The sequence below is a fragment of the Durio zibethinus genome, chromosome 5, assembly GCF_047325235.1.
Source record: "Durio zibethinus cultivar Kanyao isolate XHJ-2024 chromosome 5, ASM4732523v1, whole genome shotgun sequence".
Classification (NCBI taxonomy): domain Eukaryota; kingdom Viridiplantae; phylum Streptophyta; class Magnoliopsida; order Malvales; family Malvaceae; genus Durio; species Durio zibethinus.
Genome location: NC_143166.1, coordinates 35,031,929 through 35,052,239, shown reverse-complemented (window position 1 = coordinate 35,052,239; position 20,311 = coordinate 35,031,929). Strand labels below are relative to the sequence as shown.

Here is a 20,311-nt window from a genome sequence, read left to right as displayed (position 1 = left end):
GAAACACAAAATTGATAGACTGTTGAGTACTGTTACTATATATTGATTCATAGGTATGATCTTTTTTTTTTTTTTTATGTAATTAACTTTTTCTATGCCTTGGAAAAAATTCAATGGCTAAGTTTTAGTGGTATATAATTGTTAAGGTATTCTCTCCTTCAAACTTATTCTGCTTCAGCTTTATATATATATATATATATATTCTATATGTGTATTAATTTATTTGAATGATGCATGCGTACTTAGAGAATTCATCAATGGAGTATATCATACATATTTACGCAACCAATTATTTATATATAGGTAAGTAGGGTGGGTTTTTTTGGGGGATGGGGTTGGGGGTTGGGTGGGCGTGCATAAGAAACGTTATATAGCAAATAAAGTCTGGCCCAGTGATGTTCTCAGTGGATTTTTTGGGGCTCAGAGCAGTGTAACAAAGGCTGAGCAAATGGAGGTCCGACCCAGTCATATTTTTACTTTCATCTTAGAGGGTTGGCCCAACCCCATTGTTTAATGGGTAATATAGAGGCTCCTAATTCCAGCGGAATATCCTTTATGGGCTAGGGGATATTATAATTTATAAATAAGCAGAAACAAAGCCTATAACTAAGCCCAATTTCTCATTAAAATTAACGGTACATTTGAGATGGATATGGGTTTTGCTCTAGATTTCCCAATTCCAATTGAATAAAACGTGTTTGCTGACTGTTAACACTGGAAGAATCTTAATTGATTTCTATTTACACGAGGCAAATTGTGAACAAAAGGTACATAGATTCTCTTGTGAACAAAATTAATTATTTCCCCTTTCATCTGATATATTCCGAAGCCATTCATTTGGATACTTAATTTCAACAGTATTTCATATCTTAGTTTGAATGCACCTTTTAATTCAGATCATGTTCCATACTTAATCGATCAATTAGGTGAAAGGAGGATCGTTGCGAGCGCCAGACACATTTCCAGGAGACCTGCATCTCATTGAAGTATGGTCTCCGAATTGTCAGGTCCTTAAGGAAAAAGCATCTGTCCCTACTGTTTTTACCCATGCAAAAGATCATATTGTAGGAATCTAATATGAGGACATCACCTTCCGCGACATTCTTTTTTGATTCAAGTTATCAAGGAGGAGGGATCTTCATTATTGATTCCGCCAGAATTCGCATAAATAATTGCTTCTTTCTTCACTTCTCGACGGAAAAGGATATTTCTAGTTGAAAAAGGCCACGAGACTTTCTTACCAAGCTGTTTCCTAGGACATCAATAGTCCACAAGTAGCGGTGGAGACAGAGGAGAGAAAAGTTTTACAAAATGATATCACGGATGTTGCCATCTTCTCAGCAGGCATTGGAATTTTATTAGGAGGGCAGGCTAATATTGTCGCAGGGGTACACTGTTACAACAAAAGCAACATCATTTGGTGGCGTGGGAATTTTAGGGAAATCAGCTGGTTCACTAACTAGGATTGATAAATGTTTACCTGGATTTCAAAGTTATATATAGTCATGGAAGACCCTGTTGAAGTTCATGTTACCAATGGATTTTTCTTTGGAGATGCTAAAGTAGTGTTAAAGTCAATTAATTTGTGATAGATCAGAACAATGTGAATGGAAATTAACGGTAGCCGGCAATGGAACAAAATGGGTTGCTGATTTTTCATCGTTATTAGTAGTTCCAGATGGAATTAATAATTTCCAGTACTCATTTCATATTCAAACGGAGGCAGCTGCAGGGTTCCCTCTACACTCTACATACTTATATAATTAGTACTAGCAGTATGCTTAAAGAAAAATCCACTCTTGCAGTTTCCTTTTCAATTTATGGGAATCGATGAAAGGACTTGGAATAGTATATATATACCAAAACAATAATAATCAACTTCAACAAAAGCTTAGGAGCTTGTGAATGCTTTACACCCCCCCAATATTACCTTAATTACCAATTCTGTGAGTTTCCTCTCTCTCTCGCCGCTATTTGATGCTTTTGAATTTACTTTGCAATTTTTTCCCTAGTCCGAAAATGAAAACAAAAACTAAAAACAGCAGAACGTCAAACAGTGATCAATGATCTCAAGAATCCCATGTCGCTTAAGTCAAGCAATGATATATAGGCTACACATTCCGTGGTGGATCTCTACTAATATGGCCAGAATAATTTCGTCACGTTTCCTCATGAACTTAATTATAGTCTTCACGCTGTAATTAATGTAGGAAGCATGCTTCTTTTCTTTTTTAATTAATCTGACCTTTTATGCCACAAGATTTGTGCTAATTAATGTGAATCAAATGTGATTATATATGACGTTTACCCAGGAATCATCTTAATTTATATATTGAGTGGCAAATTTTGGATTTGGAGAAGTTCTCTGTATCATCGTAAGTCACTTTGAGATTATTGGTTGAATTGGCAGCTAGCATCACAGAAATGAGAACCCAATTTAAGTTGAATCATTAGAATTTTTCCAAATAAATCCTGAAATCCAAAATAGTATTAATTTAACAGTAGTATAATATTACCTTTTAAGATAATTTACTCGTTTAGTTCAAAAAAATCTTTCTATATATATATATATATATATATATATATATATATATATTATAGGACCAATGCTGTTGTTATTTTGTGTATGGACGTAGAATTGTCATTATTATTATTTATTTCATTTGGTGGAAGGAAACTCATTTTTTGGTTCCCTTAAATTTGGTGACGAGATATTTAAATCCCAAATCTCTTATTTGGAAAATTGATAAAATTATCAAAAAAAAAAAAAAAAAGTTAATCTGATGTTCTCTATTATATATATATATATATATAGCAAGACAAATGTGACATGTGGACCATGACACCTTACACAAATATACCATTTAGTGGAGTAGTAGCCAATCCAAGTAAAACTTGATTGCCAACTTATCTATCCAACCTAGAATTTGACATCCCAATGACGAAAAGCAGAAGATGGAACTATATAATATATCAGAATCATAATTATTCATATCCACTTTTTGTTGTTTCTCCACTAGTAATTAGAAGGAAATCTATTTATACTCTTATATTTGCAATTTTCTGGGCTTAATTTTATGTGATTAGAGATGAGGAAAGAGGAGAGAAAGTTGTGGCCAGAACTCAATTTTGAGACAATATTGCATGTTTTTTGAGAATTAGTCTAGGGAGATAGCTTGTCCACCTTTATGCCAGAATAATTTTCATGTTTCTCTGCAACTTGATGAAACCAACCAATAGAAATTTGAAAAATTCTTGGAAAGAGAGTGATGCTTTTATCTTGCTTTGAAGCGCATTAAACAAAAGGGAAGACAGTGGATTATCAAGTAAGCATAAGCACATCCCATGCCACTATCCCATCACATTTACCAACACCATATATTTGATCAGCCTCATTGCTCTTTGGCCTCATGTTCCTCTTGCTTGCTGTGTGTACGTACCATGTGTCTGCTCTCCCACTCCATTTTTCACATCTCTATCTGCTCATACTTAAGTACATTCAATTTAATTTCGCCACTTCTCCCTCTCTCCATGGCTCAAACTTCACCATCTCCCTCTACTAATCCCACCTTAAGCATCCCCTGTCAGGAGACACAAGAACCGACAGTAGACATGAACCTTATGATAATCGTGGCAGCCATGTTGTGTGCCTTTGTTTGTGCCTTAGGCCTTCACTCCACGCTACAATGTGTGTTTCAGTGCACGCATCGTGCTGTGACCGAGCCCAGGGAATGGGTGGCCGCGCGTAGACTAAACTCGGGTCTCAAGAAGAAAGAAATGGTAGCTTTGCCAACTTCAACTTATGCCAATTCAGGCTCACCATCATCTGCTTCAGGTTGTGCAATTTGCCTGACAGATTTCTTGGATGGTGACAAAATACGGATGCTTCCCAAATGCAACCATCGCTTCCATGTTGCTTGCATCGACAAATGGCTGCTCTCTCACTCTTCCTGTCCTACTTGCCGGCATAGGCTCAAGTCCAATGACTCTATGCCCTCCTTAGATCAAATTGTTACAACTTTGTGAAGTTGTTGTAGCAGAATTGATGTACTGTTTTTAATTGCATATTTTCTTAATTTCGTCTTCTTCTTAGTCATTTCTTCGCGGAATCTGAATCTATATATGGAGCTGATGGACAATTCTGCAACATCATAAGTTCAGGGGCAAATGTTATACTAATTAAAATACCGTCAGGATTTACAATTTTTGCACTTTTGTACGGATTCAAAAGAAAAAAAAAATATTTATCAGTCATTAGCATGCATATTTATTCTATATCTCTTAGAGATCAATTATTGAAGAGGCTTGTAGGTAACAAATAGTATTACTGATCCTTCAAAGACAGAAAATTAGATCACTTTATATTTTAATTAATTTTGGAAAATTTCTTTTTATTTACTTTTTTTGCCCTTTTTTCTACTACATATAAACATACATACGTAAATACTGTTTTTTCAAAAAAAAAAGAAAAAAAGAGTGAAGTAGCTGGTCTGGTCATATGCAAACGGATCAAACCAGTATTTCCGTATGCCTAAGCTAGCAACCTTGAAGCTTGTTTGCGAAAGTGGATTGGATCCATCACCATATGATAGAAAGTAAGGGACAACATATAAAGCGTTAAGAAAAGCAGAAAACGACATGTAAGACGTGATACAATAATATTGTAATATCTTTCTTCTTCTTTTTTTTATCTAGAAAGCAAAAATGCTAGGTATAGCAATAATGATCCTCTCCGCCACAAAGTTTGCCATATCCACTGATTAATGCAAAAGAAAAGGTTTGTTGGATGTGGAATCTTTTAAGTTTGAGGAAACTAAATAAATAAATAATAATAATAATAATAATAATAATAATAATAATAATGTAAAACAATACACAGAGTAAACATTAGTTTTTTTGTTTCTTTAATTCCTCTGCCACTAAAATTTAATTTGATGATGTTGTTCCGATATGGACTCCCTCGTCGGACTTGGTTTCTTCCTAATTAACTTCAAAATAAATAGAAAATGGGGTAATTTCACCCCCAACTGCAAAAAATAAAACATGATGGAGTTAAAATATGAAATAGTTAAAGTGATGTTATCTTACATTTAATAAATATTTAATTTTTTATAATTTTATATTTAAGTTAAACCATTTTTACTTACTGTCAATTAATTTTAAATTGAATATTTAATATGATATCAACGTCAGAACCTTTAATTTTTTCTGTTACTCTTTTCGAATCTATCATGTAGTAAATTTTTTTCATCTCTGCCTACACATAAATGTAACTTGTTAAAGTGATATTATCCTTCATCTAATAAATATATAATTTCTTATAGTTTTATATTCAAGTTGGATTGTTCTATTTACTATTAATTAATTTTAAATTAGATGCTTAACAAAAATTAATTCAATTAGAGTAGTATTATTTTTTTTTCATTGCAAAAAATTTTAAAAAAATGTAGCAGTGATTTTTTAATTAAAATAAAAGGGAAAAATATTAAAAACAATTTGAATCTAATCATACAAAACATGATGAAGTTTCTAAGAAATATTTTCATGTAGATCATATAGTATTGAATTAATATATTAGTACAAATAGTTACCTAATAATTCGGTTATGATAAAAATGGGACTAAAGATAATAATAAATTAAGGAGAATTGTTTAATTAATTTATCTTTTTTACTAAAAGATACTAATTAGATTAATACTATTACTAAATGTAAAAGTTGAAATTAACTAGAAAGAAACGTAAAAAATTTGGATTGATGAACAAAGGTGAGGTAGTTGCGGATGAAACTAAGAAAAAATCTTCTTGATGGGTCCCAAAAATTAAGCTCCACTTTGTTTCTTAAGTTTTTATATCATTTTAACATTTAACTATTAATATATAGTTTACATCACTTAATTCGGGACATTATATTTAATTATTTTCATTATATAGAGTAAATGCATATATATATATATTTATTTATTTATTGCACTTTGCACATGTTATATCCAAAGTGCATAAGTACACCACAATCATCCATTACATATGTAAAATTCATTAGTTTGAACTGGTCTCACTTTGCGAGACAAGTATTCAAAAAATTAAATTAAAACCATATTATAATGATATATATAGTTCTAATTTAATTTATTGGATGGTTTATAAATTAATAAGCATTTCGATCGAATCTTAAAAACCTTTTGGCTTTTAAGTGGTTTGACCAGAACAGAACAAAAGGGAAAAGATCAGACAAGTAAACATAATTTAATACTTTTGCATTGCTCGATCATGACTATATATTCTAAAACACTTGATGAATACCATTCAGTTACTTTTATTCACCTAATAATTTCTCACTTCATGCAGTAAACATAATTTAATACTTTCAATAAAGGAATTAAGAATGCTAAGCTAAGCTAAGCTTTATGCAAGGAGAATACGAATCATCCATGACAAACCCTTGTGTGATCTCAGAACCTCATCTTCTAGGGAAACAAGATGATGTAAGAAGAAAATCATCAGCCGGGATACTGTCAAAAGAAAACTCGCATTCTTGTTCTTCATTTAGCTGCTGCTCCTGCTGGTAGTGTTGTAGATGATCTTCTTGCTGTTGCACTTGTTGAGATTGCGGAGACCAATAATTCTCAAAAAAAGGCTGCGATATTGAAGCATGATCAGTACTGTGATAATCGTGCTCCTTTCCAAGTGCGAAATCTATATTGACAGGACCTCTTGGGTTGCCAAATGAAATGGAAGTGCAACAACGGCGACAGCCTGTGTATTGTTGCACCAAGGACCGGAAGTTTTTAGCGTCGGCACCGAGGAGTGTGGTGGGTGTCCTTTTAGAAGCTCTGGATCGACTCCGAATAGGCTTTGTTGTACATCCCTTAGGAATCGGAGAATCCGAAAGAAGTATGAATGGTTTGTTGATAGAGTTGCATCCATTCACTAGAGCTAGAAAGAGTTTCATTCATGGTTTTACGGGTTGGATTAATTTGCTTTTTTTTTTTAAAATTTTTCTGTTTGTCTTCTACTACCATGAATATAACTGCAATTTCCACGAGGTTGTAACTTCCCCACGCAATTTGAACTGTAAGCCTCCAACTTATATAAATAGTGGGTTGGTGACCACGTCTACATCGGCCTGGTAAAAGTAATTGACATGTCAATTCTTGACCATTCTTAATGGATCAAATAGGGGTGACTTATTGCCAAAGGATGTGGCTGTTTCCTCGAAGCAGCAGTTGTTTATGTCAAATGAGATCAACTTAGGTTTCAAAGTTAAAACCCTGGCCTTCTTTTTCAGGGTTTATCACAAAGGAGGAAAATAGGATTAGGGTAGCTTATACTTAGAGATATAATCAATGGAGTTCAAGTCGATATAATATTAAATTTGAATTCGAACTTGATTCGAAATTTAAAATTTAAAATTCGATTCGAATTTAATCAAATTTTATTTTTTTAATTCGAATTCGACTCGGTATAAAAATCAAACTACTCGAACTCGTTTGATTAAGCTCGATTAACATATAAAAATAAATTTAATTTTTATATTTAACAAAAATTTAATTATTTATGCTCGAGTTCAAATTCAAGTTCGAGATAGTTTATTAATTAAAATAATAAAAATATATTAAATATAAAAATTCGATTAAATTTGTTAACTATTTGAATTGGATATAAAAATATTTAAATTTAATTCGATTGATAAATAAAATTATTTAAATTTAAATTTAACTCGATAATAATCAAATCAAATTTAAATTTTATTTATACACTTGCTTATTCACTTCGCTGCTCGAAAAAGTCTAAGGACTGTTTCGTTTTTGCAGCTTCTGCTCTTCTGGGTTTGGGAATTGGGATGCTCATAATTGGCCAACTTTTAAAAGATGATTTCGAAGTTGGGCCTTGTAATTCAAGTCAGGCTTGGTTGTTGGAGCTTATGCTCAGTGTCACGGGTCGAGACTCAAGCTCCGAACCCGCGCGGCTTCGGGACCCGGACATTCACTCTTCCGGCGTTTCAGATCAGTCTTCTGCCTCGGTTCACACCCTTGTGAGATATTATCCGCTCTGGCCCCCTGGTCTCACCGTTTTGTCCTATAAAAGGTGCCTCACAAGGCGGAGATGGTGTGAACCCTTATATACCCCAGTGACCCTCCTATTATGTTCGATGTGGGATTCAAGACTTCCCCTTAGGTCCGTGACATCCTCCCGCACCCAACCTCGTGACGCCCTCGTCACGGAGGCCGGCCACCCTGCCTACCTCCCTCGAGGCGCTCGGCGTGGATCGAACGGTTTAGGGTTGGCTCTGATACCACTTGTCACGGGTCGAGACTTAAGCTCCGAACCCGCACGGCTCCGGGACCCGGGCATTCACCCTTCCGGCGTCCCAGATCAACCTTCTGCCTCGGTTCACACCCTTGTGAGGTATTGTCCGCTCTGGCCCCCTGGCCTCACGGTTTTGTCCTATAAAAGGCGTCTCACAAGGCGGAGATGGTGTGAACCCTTATATACCCCAGTGACCCTCCTATTATGTTCGATGTGGGATTCAAGACTTCCCCTTAGGTCCGTGACACTCAGCCTGCGACACTGAATTCAAAACTCGGCTCCATTCATTCGACTCGATAATCACAAAATTATGACTCTACCATCATGCCCTTCCTTATCTTTTTTTCCCTTGATGGGAGTGTTATTTACCCTTGTGCTACATTTCTTTTAAGAATGAAAAAAGGGAAAATAGAAGCATTCTCTGTTAAGATTGTAATTTCTTCATGATAACTATTTCTTTTTTGTCTGGATGCTGATCATCCAAAAAGCGAAGACTTTTGATTTTTTACGTATACCCTCTTCAGATCAGATGAAGGTGGTAAATTATAGTATGTCTTGTCTTTTTTTTATTTTGACTCCAATGTCAACCGAAGTGAGATAGTGTTTTTATATACATTGAATAACTTGATGGATTCAAATTTTGCTGTAGGAAAAAAAAAATGAAACTTTGATGGGTTCATTTAGCGTTTGAAGAATTGAGTTTTGGCTTCCTAATTGAATAAAACCTTACTTAAATCATACTTCTGCTCTGAACATGAGGAGACACTACTTAAACATGAACTTTCCTCCAATGTTGCTTGTTGATGTCCTTTAAGAAGGAAACGAATAGTAATTCCTGTTTCCTTGTGTATGATACGAATGCAAACAGAAAATTATTTAACGTACTTAAATAAAGACATAGTTTCCCGATTCATAATCAAATTCTGACAGATAAACAAACACCACAAATAGGTGATGAATGGTTAGATAACATAGTCCTTACAAGAGGTAATTGCTATCATTTGCAGTTTCATTGGTGTAACGGTGGTCTCTATTAAGCTCCTGTAAAGAAATATTGTCCAAGTCGAAACCGTGGTGAGCATTGTCAAGTGATACTGCATGTTGTTGTTCCTGGTACAGATGCTGATGTTGCTGGTGAGATGCGTTCTGTTGCTGCCGTAGCTGCTCTTGATGACTTTGTTGATAAAAATAATCGTTGCCGGAAGCTGACATTATGGAAGTAGCGGTACCGCTTTGATTCCGTTCAGTCCCGAGAGCAAAATTCAAGTTAATCGGGCCTCTTCTTTTCCCTAGTGAAAGGGGTGTGCTAGGACAACCTGTAAATTGTTGCACCAAGGCTCGAAAATTGCTGGCGTTAGCATTGAGAAGGGTGGTGGGTGTTTTCTTTGAAGCTCTAGACCTTCTTCTTATTGGCTTTGAGGAAGAACCCTTAGGCGTCAATTGATCACTTGCTGAATGTAAATTGCTTGTTCTAGGGCTAAGGTTGCTCACCGGAGAGACACTTGTTGCCACTATAGTGGAATCAGAGAATCCCAAAGATGATGCTGACAGTTCATCAGCAGTTTGTTCATAGAATTGCATCCATTCATTGGAGGTAGCCGCAGTGGTGCTCATGGAATATTATTGAGTGACCACTCTCCGTCTGTTTTCCCTGCTTTTAGTTCTTTCACGGAAAGGAAAAGCTTTACCTTCAGTTCGTTTATATGGACACAAATTCACAATCTCTGGTCAAAGTAGACAGGTGTATTCTTGACCCTGCTAACGAAGAAAATAAAATGAGTTGAACCCAAAGTAGAGATGCTGCCTGGAAACAACATCTGTTAACATCAAATGGGTCATGATGCGTTTAGGTTAACTTTAGACATTGGGTGGGTGAATTTGGAGCCTTTTGAGATGGTCTTTGCTTCTTGGTCAAGCTTATGTTTAAGGGAATTTAACATGTATTTCCTAGTTGATACAATAAATCTTGGCTGATTTCCCTCTTTTCTTCTCCCTCAAGTTTTGCATACGTAATATAATGATAGATATACTATAAAAAATCAAACAGTCTGAATTGGATTGGCAATGTGTCATGATTCAGATTTGTGATGACAATCAAAGCAATTCCATAGGACTGACCAATGAGGCTGATGGCTGAATTTGCCGGTACAACATGCACTAAATTCTATTAGTAAATTTTAAAAAGTCAACACACCGGCTATGTACTTGGCTCTAGAATCATACTCTTTTCACATTGCCATCCATCTATTTGCATTTATAGGATTACAACCTAATTAATTGAGGATGATCATGGAACCTGATATGCCGCTATAAATACATTCACAAAACAAAGAAATATATAAATATATATATTTTTTATATATGTTAATTTGCACACACATAGCTACAACTCTATGCTTGCTATTTTGGGGTGTGGGAATCCATATAACCAATGTTTCTTCTAACCCCATTTCCTAACCTATTAATTTGTAAATTGCAGAGAGAGTCATCATTTTAAAATTTTGACTTTAGAATTTGAGCACCGGCAATCAGGAAGGAAATTAACGAAATAGTTTGATTTAAAGTAGCATATAACATTATAAAAGCATTTAACTTTTTCTTTTTTGAGTTGCAGCAGCCATGAGTTGATCACCGCTCTTCAGTTTAGGCAAGCATATGTCGTTACACCAAACTAAAAAAAACGAACAAAGAAGTTTGCAGTCAAGTATCCTATTCTACAATCCAGCAAGCAAGCAGCATCCTTCAAACCAAATAAATATTATTTTAAAGGGCATATTGCTGAAGATGAGATATAGAATGACAAGTGATGTAAGATCTTACCTATTACTATAAATAAATTTTGACGGTTCTTTTCTTGATAGTTACATATATATTGAAACTGTATTTTACCGAATAAAATACTATTGATATTGATCAAGTAACTCGTGCGAATTTAATGTATGTTTTTTTTCAACGACATAGACTTTCAAGTACGCAATCTAGAATATAGAGTGATAAACACTGATGCGTCTTACCAGGCAGGGATTGTTGCTTCTTTTTCTTGTTAACCAAGTTTACCAGATGAGGTTTTGACCAGAGATTACTTGCCCCAAATGCTTTGAAGCGTCATCGTTCCAAAGGAATTATTGAGAACCAGTTTTAATTTGACTCAGGGCTGGCTGGTACTTATCCTTTAACCTAGATAGTCAAAAGAAAAATGAGAATTTTAATTTGCTGAATTGGTATTGGTTTCTCCGGTCCATTTTCCATTTTTCTTTTCTTTTCTGTTCTGTTTTCCTTTACCTCATTATTAAGGCAAATGCATTGGCTATATGATGAATGGGAAACAGTTGGGAAATTTCGCTTCGTTTCAAAATGTGAAAAGACTATATTAATTAGTAATTATATTTAGTTTTGACCATTAGGAAGTCATTGTGACCAGTTTGTGAAGAAGCAGATGATGTTAATTGGTCATAGATGAACAAAATGGAAATGATCATGGAGTGGTGGAAATTTATTGCCCTAAACTCCTACAACTAGACTAGTACGTTTTGACTTGGTCTCCCCATCGCCCCCTAAAAATAGACATGCATCCTCCAATTCAGTGGCTTTGCTACACCGGGAACCTGAGCACTGTCCGCTGCCGCTTCCATATTTTATATATATATATATATATATATATATATATATACATACATATATATATATATATATTTTTATCCAATTGAAACAAAACTCAATTCAAACTACCACTTAATTTAAACGGGACAGCAAAAGCCAGATTCAAGAAAAGCCACAAGCATGCAATTGCACCGCACAACTGCCAGCTACACTGCTCTTTGTTTTTTATTTGTGTTTGTAAGTTGTTAAGATAAACCAAACAAAAGGACCGAAAGCTTTGTTGCCAATTGCCAAACATATTTAGGAAAAGCGAGCAGCAGGTCAGGTCAGTTGAGTTGGCTTATCAACTTGGCCAAACCAATTCACACACACACACACAAAGGGAACAGAACCACAAATGAAGTATCTAACTAATCGTTTCAATCATCATACAAATAGCAATTAGTCTTAACTAAGAACCAAATGCCAAATGCCAAAGGCCATCTAGATTCTGGAGGCTCAAAAGCCATCCATATAATTATGTAACTGCTCAATGCTACGCAATCTGTTCAACAATATTACACTACTTCGGTCATGATATTTACTTTGAATTGATATTAAAGGACTAATACCAACTAGAGACCACATTTCGAAGGCTACGGTGCATGGATGATAGAATTGCAAATATAGAGAGAAAGGAACACTCCGTGCTAAAGAGAGATCAATGATCATATATATTATACAACAAGTACATTTACATTTAACAGGGTGGAAAACTTGCCTATGACTTAAAATGAGGGGAGTGAACAAAACAAAAATCACACAAATGGAAAAATTATTATTCACTCCCGCACCCTTCAATTTCCTTCCTATAAAACAGAAACCTCAAGTTGTTGATAAGGAAAATAATAGTTTTTCAAATTTTATTTCTACTCTACAGTTATTTCTAATATGGTGGTAAGTCTGGGGTTTTTATATCTTCGAAGAAGTAAAGAAGAGCAAACCACGCTTACAGAAGAAAGAGCCATACAGGCACCAGCTGCCCATGGTGGCAACTTAATCCCTAGTGAAGGAAAGAAAGCCCCAGCAGCAATTGGAATAGCAATAACATTGTATGCCATGGCAAAAACATAGTTCCATCTTATTCGAGAGAATGTTTTCCTGGAGAGATCAATGGCTGTGATTACATCTTCTAAGTTATTTCTCATCAAAACATAGTCTGCAGCTTCTATGGCAATATCTGTCCCTGCCCCAATTGCCATACCAACATCTGCAGCCGCTAGAGCAGGAGAATCATTGATCCCATCCCCCACCATAGCAACAATGCTGCCATCTTTCTGAAAGGAACGTACAACATCAGCTTTTCCAGCCGGCATTACCTCTGCCCTTACATCTTGGATGCCCACCTGTCCAAAAACAAGTAAATTTAATTCATGCTGAACAGAAATTTTAACAACCTACAGCCTCTCATATTGTGATCTTAATTTATATGTATAATCAGATTAGACGAATTGCTGCTTACAACCAATAATACCAAAGACATCATTTTCTACTGCTTCTTATACCAAATATGGAAACAAATGCACCCAACATATTCATGATTGAGTTCAGATAGGCAGTATTTGAGCGGGAAGCTCAATGCCGTATTAATTCAGATAAGCAGTATTTCAACAGGAAGCCCATCCAAATAATGCACATGCAGGTACGCATGCATACAAACCTCCCTAGCAACAGCCTGAGCCGTCCTCCAATTATCTCCAGTAACCATGACAGTTCTGACACCCATTTTCCCTAGGCCTGCTACAACGACAGCAGCTTCTCTCTTCAATGGATCTGCTACCCCCAAAACTCCAATCACATTATCCTCGTATGCTGCAAGTACGCCAGTCCTGGCACTTTCTTCCAAATCCACTAGGAAATTTTCAACATGGGTAGGAATGTTAACTCCACTTTCAGTTAGCAGCTTTCGATTGCCAACCTGTTCACGAACACCACTTTTGTTTAGTGCAATGAAGACAATTTCTGAAGCCTCAGAAATTATAAATAACAATGACCAAACACTCACCAGTACTCGCTTTCCATCAATAAAACACTGAATTCCTCTTCCTGGCACAGCAGAGAACTCTGCAACGTCAAGAAGCCATGCAGAAAATGTGGATCCTTTGCTGCTGTTTTGGGCATCTTCAGTTAGCGAATTCTCATCAAAGAAATGGAAGTGGCGAGCATATTCCACTATGGCTTTTGCCAATGGGTGTTCGCTGCTAGCCTAAGCAATGAGAAGAAGGGAAATTCAGTAACTGTAGAAATGCATGAAAGAAGAGAATGCAGAAGAAAAGGCTGCCTACTCCCTTGCACCTTTCATAGTAAGTCTATATTCTAAATGTGCTCTTTTTATTGTCAAATGCCCTGTTTAGGACTTGAAACCAGAAATGATACAATAATAAATACACATACAGAGATAGACAGAGGAATATTGTTTTTGAAACTAGTTAGGCTGTTAGAAATTACCTCTGCAGAAGCCACCAGCGTAAGGAACTCTCCGCGATCCATCCCTGAGAAAACTTTTGCACTTGTGACCTTGGCTTTGCCTTGGGTCAAAGTGCCGGTTTTGTCAAATATAATATACTTGACCTTCTGAGCTCGTTCCAGTGCATCTCCTCCTTTTATCAACACACCATTATTAGCTCCAACCCCTGTTGCAACCATGACAGCAGTTGGAGTTGCCAACCCAAGAGCACAAGGACATGCAATTACCACCACAGATATTGAAAACATAAGAGCGAAAACAAAGTAATTGCCATTTTCTGGTAGCCACTGCTCTGGGTAGGCTCCAACAACTCCACCAACATACCTACAAGCAATCAACAAACGAATTCAATATTAGATGGAGGTCACAGACATTTTATCTCACAAAAAGGTGAATATGACAAAATAAGCCATTCAGATATTACCATCCCAACAATGTGAACAATGCCAAAGTAACAACAGTAGGAACAAAGATGCTTGCAACCTGCAAGCCACGGAAATCTAGAGTTAAGGACAAAACATAACATACAAGCAAGTTAACATAATTGCCTGTAAAGAATTAGCATTAACAAACAGATTCTTCCTCCAACATAAAGTCATGACCTCGGAGATGCTATCACATTGAACAAAAAATTTTAATGTGAAAATATACTTGAAAAATCGTGTAAAGTTTAAGTGTCTATGGGGGTGCATGTATTAAGGGAACCTCCAGTAGTTTTTTAGGATGAATTTTGCCACAACCATTCCAAACTTACCTATAAACCATTTGATATTATTTTAATAGAAACTATAAGACTTAAAGGCTATAATGGCCATTTACAAATTAATATAAAAATGTAAAAACTCACCCACTTCTCCTCCACTATCTCCCTGCTCTCCTAAAATGTCAATTCCCCCTTTCAATTTTATATTTTACCAAAAAAAATACTTTAAGGATACGTTTATTATATTTTCTTCACCCATGCAAATGGACAGCATTAGGCTAGTATACTAATAAAATAGGATAGATTAACAAATCATATACAGCCCCATCAGCTGATTCAAATAGTAACATTTAAACATTTCATATGTCCGATCACAATCAAAATTACTATCTATTCAATCCAGATCTTGAGGAGATTTTAAAATAATTATTTTAGTTAAGAAAGGGCAGACATGCAATCTCTTTTCTTCTTCAAGCACCAAAAAATCAAGTTTCCACAAAGAAAACTTACAAAATCAGCAAACTTCTGAATAGGAGCTTTGCACATCTGGGCTGTCTCAACCAAACTAATTATCTGGCTCAAAACTGCTTCAGAGCCTACTTTGGTAGCTTTTATGTGAAGAGCACCATTTAAATTTATTGTTCCTCCAATAACTGGTGAATCAACCTCTTTCAAAACAGGTTCAGATTCACCAGTTACCATGCTCTCATTTACATAACTTGAACCCCATATAACAACACCATCAGCAGGAAGCTTCGCACCAGGAATAACCTTTAATGTATCACCAGGCTGAATTAATAAAGCATCTAACTCCCTTTCCTCAATAATGTTTCCACCTGCAAAAAGTATAAAACAGAAGGCATTCAGTTCTTTGTAGTTCTTCAATTTCATTTTTGACATTAAATTTGATCGTAATTAAGATCATATAAAACTAGCAATCCTTTGACTAATTTTTTTCTAAAAGACCTTGTGGGATCAATAAAAGGAGTAACATCCTAGTCTCCTAGACAAACTTCAAACTACATTTGCAAAATAAAGAAAAGATAAAGAAACCAATACCTTTGTCTTTAACTACCAATGATGCTGTTGGTGGTGCAAGTTCAACTAACTTCTTGATGGCATCTGATGTTTTTCCCTTTGCAAGGCATTCCAAATACTTTCCTAATAATACAAATGTTATCAACATGGCACTTGTTTCGAAGTATGTTGGTGACCAAAAACCAGTTACTGCACCATAAAGAAGCGCACCAACAGAGTAGAAGTAAGAAGCCGAAGTACCCAATGCAACCAAAACATCCATGTTGGTTGAACCATTTCGAAGAGCTCTGCCAGCTGCAATGTAGAAGCGCTTCCCAACAACAAACTGAACAACACTTACTAATGCCCATTTCAACCAATCACCCATTGAGAAAGGTCCACATCTCCAGAGCAGGAAGGCATCCAACAATGGTATATGTGGACAAACTACTTGAATTACAAAGACAGGAATCTGGATCAGCACATGCCAACAATTAGTTTGAAAGTAATACGAGGGAATGGGACCTACTAATTAACAATTTTCATCTTGCATCACATTACATATAGGCCAAAAGGCAAGAGTATTACTCTGCTTTCATGTTAAGTCTCTATGGATTCAAATACAGACTCTTATAGAGTCTACCCTTTAGCTTCTCAAATGCATATGTTTAAGGGGAAAAATAAGTGCTGCAACATAGCTCAAAAACTAATACTAGTAAAGAAGAGATATAAAATACTCACACTGAGAAACAAACTGGAAGCAAAAAGCTGGAACATTTTTGAGGTTTCTTCAACATCTTTATTAGTCATTCTTGCATATGGGTTCACAACATGAAGTTTGAACTTCCCATTACTTCCTCCTTCAATCCCATCAACCAAAGATCTGGAACTGACAACTTCAGGATCAAAGAAAACTTCAAGTTCTCCAGAAGTTTTGTCAAAACGAAATTGTCGGACCCCTTTCAAGCTGCTAAGGATGCCTTCCAGAAGATGTACATCTAGCACATTAAATACACCACCAACCCCAAGTACAATTTTATCCTGCTCACTACTCTGTACAAGTGAGGCTTCAAAACCAGCATCTTCAATTGCATTGACTATATCATCTTTACTAAGTACAGTAGGATCATATTCAACTTCCCCCAGTGAAGTGGCTAAGGCAACAACTGCCCTCTTAACACCAGGAAGATTTCTCAAAATACATTCAACAGAGTTGACACAGGCTGCACAGGTCATACCCCCTATTGTAAACTGCCCTATAAGCATTCCACGTGGCTTTGTTCCAGCATTGCTGGGTTCAGGTAGAATCTCTGCCTCAAACCCTGCATCTTCAATGGCATTCTTGATGTCTTCATCCTGAATTTCATGGAAAAGTTAGAGAAATTTTGGTTTCTAAAAGCTACATTGCCAAAGTACATGCATTTGATTCAAGCACATGCACTGAATCCAAGACAAGTAGGGGTTTCAAGTACTAGGCATAAAGACTATAGGAGAACCCAGCCAGCACTCCAGAAAGAAGGAAAACAATTCATCTTTTTTGTTTCTATCCAGCAAAATATGTGTCAATGATATTCTAGTAATATTCCGATAATATTCTAGACTGTAGTGACTTGTGTATTACAATGAGGCTTAAAGCCTATTTATAAAAAGGTAAAATATTACAAAATAAAAAATACAATAAATAGAAATAATTACTAAATCAATTCCTATAATCTACTAAATCAATATATAATATTCTCTAAATCAATATCAAATTAATCTAGAACATTACTGGAATATCATTGACAATATGCATAGGCTATTCAAAAATTGAATTTAGCCAAATATGTATCTCATGACAGAAAATAGGTGAAAGAATAGATCAAAGCTTCTGTCCCATCTACTTACTGAAAAAAGGAAAGAAAGAAAGCTTCAATCCTCTAGCTGAGCATAACATATATGCTACCATATTAAAGTCTGATGAGAAACTTTCTCCCCACCCAAAAAAAAAAAAAAAAAAAAAACCAATAATAGAAAACCCTTTTAGATGAAAAAAAAAGAGATATATAAAGGGAACATAACAGAGAAACCACCAGTTAAAGCAATAATAGCAATGATAAACAAATTTAGCCTACAGTCACTATTACTTCAGCAAAATGCTAATAATGATTTCAAACCCAAACGAAACGCAAACACCATAGATGCACCACCATGTTGTTTGTCCTCTCCGTGTATGTGACCAAGAGACAGAGAGATCAAACATTAATAATCATCGAAAAGGTCTTTTCTGGTCCAAACAAATTGAGAACCTGATTATTTACCCACTATATATTGATGTAGTAACCATGATGAATCATGATATAAAAGTAACAAATCATAATCATTCCTCCAAAGAACTTGCCTACAGTTAATGAGACAGATATGAAACAGTAAAATCAGACCACAAATGCTATAACTTAATCGCATAATTAATCAATATAGCATTATAAAAATTAAAACATGAAAAAAGCTCCAAATCAAATAGCTAATAACAATAAGCTTAATTACAAGAATGGAAATGAAATTATGCATCAAAATCAACTAAATTATGTAAATGAAAAGAGCAACTTGTAAACTTCATTAAACATTAATTAAGTCAATTTTCACTAATTAAACCAACAGAAGACCATAATCGAAAGTCAAATATGGAATAAAGCAATTAAACTAAAGTTATATAATTTCTTTCCTGTTGGCCAAAAAAACACTAAATTTCTCTAATTAAGCAAACCCAAAAACCTTGATTTAGGGGAAAAAAAAAGCAGTAACCTTGACCAAAATAGGATCAAAAACAACATCAGCACGGTTCTGCAACAAAGCCACAGATGCTCTGGAAACCCCATCGATGCTTTTCAAAGCCCCCTCAACGGAATTGGAGCAGGCCGCACACGTCATTCCCGTTACGTTCACTTGAATTCTCCGCATACCCTCTTCGATAGTCGCCGAATTATCATGTCCGTCGTCGTAAGAATCCAAAAGCCGCGTACCTTCCTCCATGTCGACGGAATCGTCACCGGCTACCGCCCTAGAAGACGGCAATCTCCTGCCGCCGGCCACCTGCGTCAGTTGCAGGTTCCTGATGCTCGGCGACATTTGGGTACACAACTAAATAATTCAACGGAGATGAAATTCAGCAAAGACAAAAACCGAGAGAGAGCAGATTAGAGGGAAACAAAACAAATTACGAAATGTACTTATAGAAAGAGAGAGATTATGACTTTAATGATAATAAAACCAAAAAAAAAAAAAAAGAAATTGATTAGACAGAGAAACTGTGTGCTGGAGGGATTTCCGAGGGAGATGGTGGGGACGGCAATTTTTCAACTTAGAACTAGAAGCTGTTGGATCTAATTACCAATTTGCCCTTACATGCTATGCAGATTTACCGTTGTACCTCTTTGTAATTGCAGATATTTCCAATTAGCAGTTGTACTGCACAGCTGGGATGATGTGGGGCCCTATCCTGCAAGGTATCACCCAATCCCTCCCTTTTCTTTACGAAACAAAAGTACACGTTCCCTTAAACCTACTACTATTAATGATTAAGTTAAACAGTGAAACCTACCATTAACTACCTACTATTCTGTGTGTCCAATCTCCACGCCTGGATTACATAGATTTTGCTTCTAACAGAAACTGATTTTCCCCATGCTTTTTCTTTTCTTCCTTTTGAAATTCTAATATTATAAGTAATTTAAATCTTACAAAAGATCCAAAATATTATTATATATTTTTTAATCATCATATTAATTTATTAATTATTTTTAAATATACCTTTATAAGAATATGATAATATTTTAAGATTTGTCAACACTGTTTGAGATAATTTTCTTAATAATATTAATAATAGTTTTGAACTAGAACCCAAACATTTGGATCAAATAGGTCGTTCATGAACCTCATTTTTTTTTTTTTAAATAAGGTAAAAATTTATCATTTTTCAAATCAAAAAATAACTTTAATTGTATTATTTTAAAACATATGTAGTTGATACCTACATATGCTTGTTATTTCTAAATAATAGAGTGGTTTCACGTGCTTGTGGATTCATCAAGAATAACAGCTTATGTAGAATGAAAAACATTATTAATTCATTAGCTTATAAAATATGTCAATGTTAATAAGCATGAAAAACTAACATATTAAAAAATAACAATATATAT

At 35.3% G+C, this 20,311-nt stretch overlaps 3 protein-coding genes and 2 pseudogenes across 3 annotated transcripts; 2 read left to right on the top strand and 3 right to left on the bottom strand.

Moving 5' to 3' along the window:
• The first annotated feature begins 448 nt into the window (after positions 1-448).
• On the top strand, positions 449-1,767 carry LOC111281722 (polygalacturonase QRT3 pseudogene; annotated as a pseudogene).
• Positions 1,768-3,270: 1,503 nt separating this feature from the next.
• Positions 3,271-4,254, top strand: LOC111282518 (putative E3 ubiquitin-protein ligase ATL44). The gene has a single exon (XM_022870629.2). The coding sequence runs from the start codon at positions 3,346-3,348 to the stop codon at positions 4,024-4,026; it is 681 nt and encodes a 226-aa protein (XP_022726364.2). The 5' UTR covers positions 3,271-3,345; the 3' UTR covers positions 4,027-4,254.
• A 1,985-nt stretch (positions 4,255-6,239) lies between these two features.
• On the bottom strand, positions 6,240-7,089 carry LOC111282519 (uncharacterized; annotated as a pseudogene).
• Positions 7,090-9,192: 2,103 nt separating this feature from the next.
• Positions 9,193-10,054, bottom strand: LOC111282517 (uncharacterized). The gene has a single exon (XM_022870628.2). The coding sequence runs from the start codon at positions 9,919-9,921 to the stop codon at positions 9,286-9,288; it is 636 nt and encodes a 211-aa protein (XP_022726363.2). The 5' UTR covers positions 9,922-10,054; the 3' UTR covers positions 9,193-9,285.
• Positions 10,055-12,594: 2,540 nt separating this feature from the next.
• On the bottom strand, positions 12,595-19,340 carry LOC111281944 (copper-transporting ATPase RAN1-like). The gene is made up of 9 exons (XM_022869769.2): positions 18,918-19,340; positions 16,875-17,489; positions 16,176-16,605; positions 15,627-15,952; positions 14,838-14,896; positions 14,395-14,737; positions 13,952-14,152; positions 13,607-13,864; positions 12,595-13,292 (listed from the first exon to the last, which is right to left on the bottom strand). Exons 1-9 carry the CDS (start codon positions 19,239-19,241, stop codon positions 12,816-12,818), a joined length of 3,033 nt encoding a protein of 1,010 aa, XP_022725504.1. The 5' UTR covers positions 19,242-19,340; the 3' UTR covers positions 12,595-12,815.
• Between the last annotated feature and the right edge of the window lie 971 nt (positions 19,341-20,311).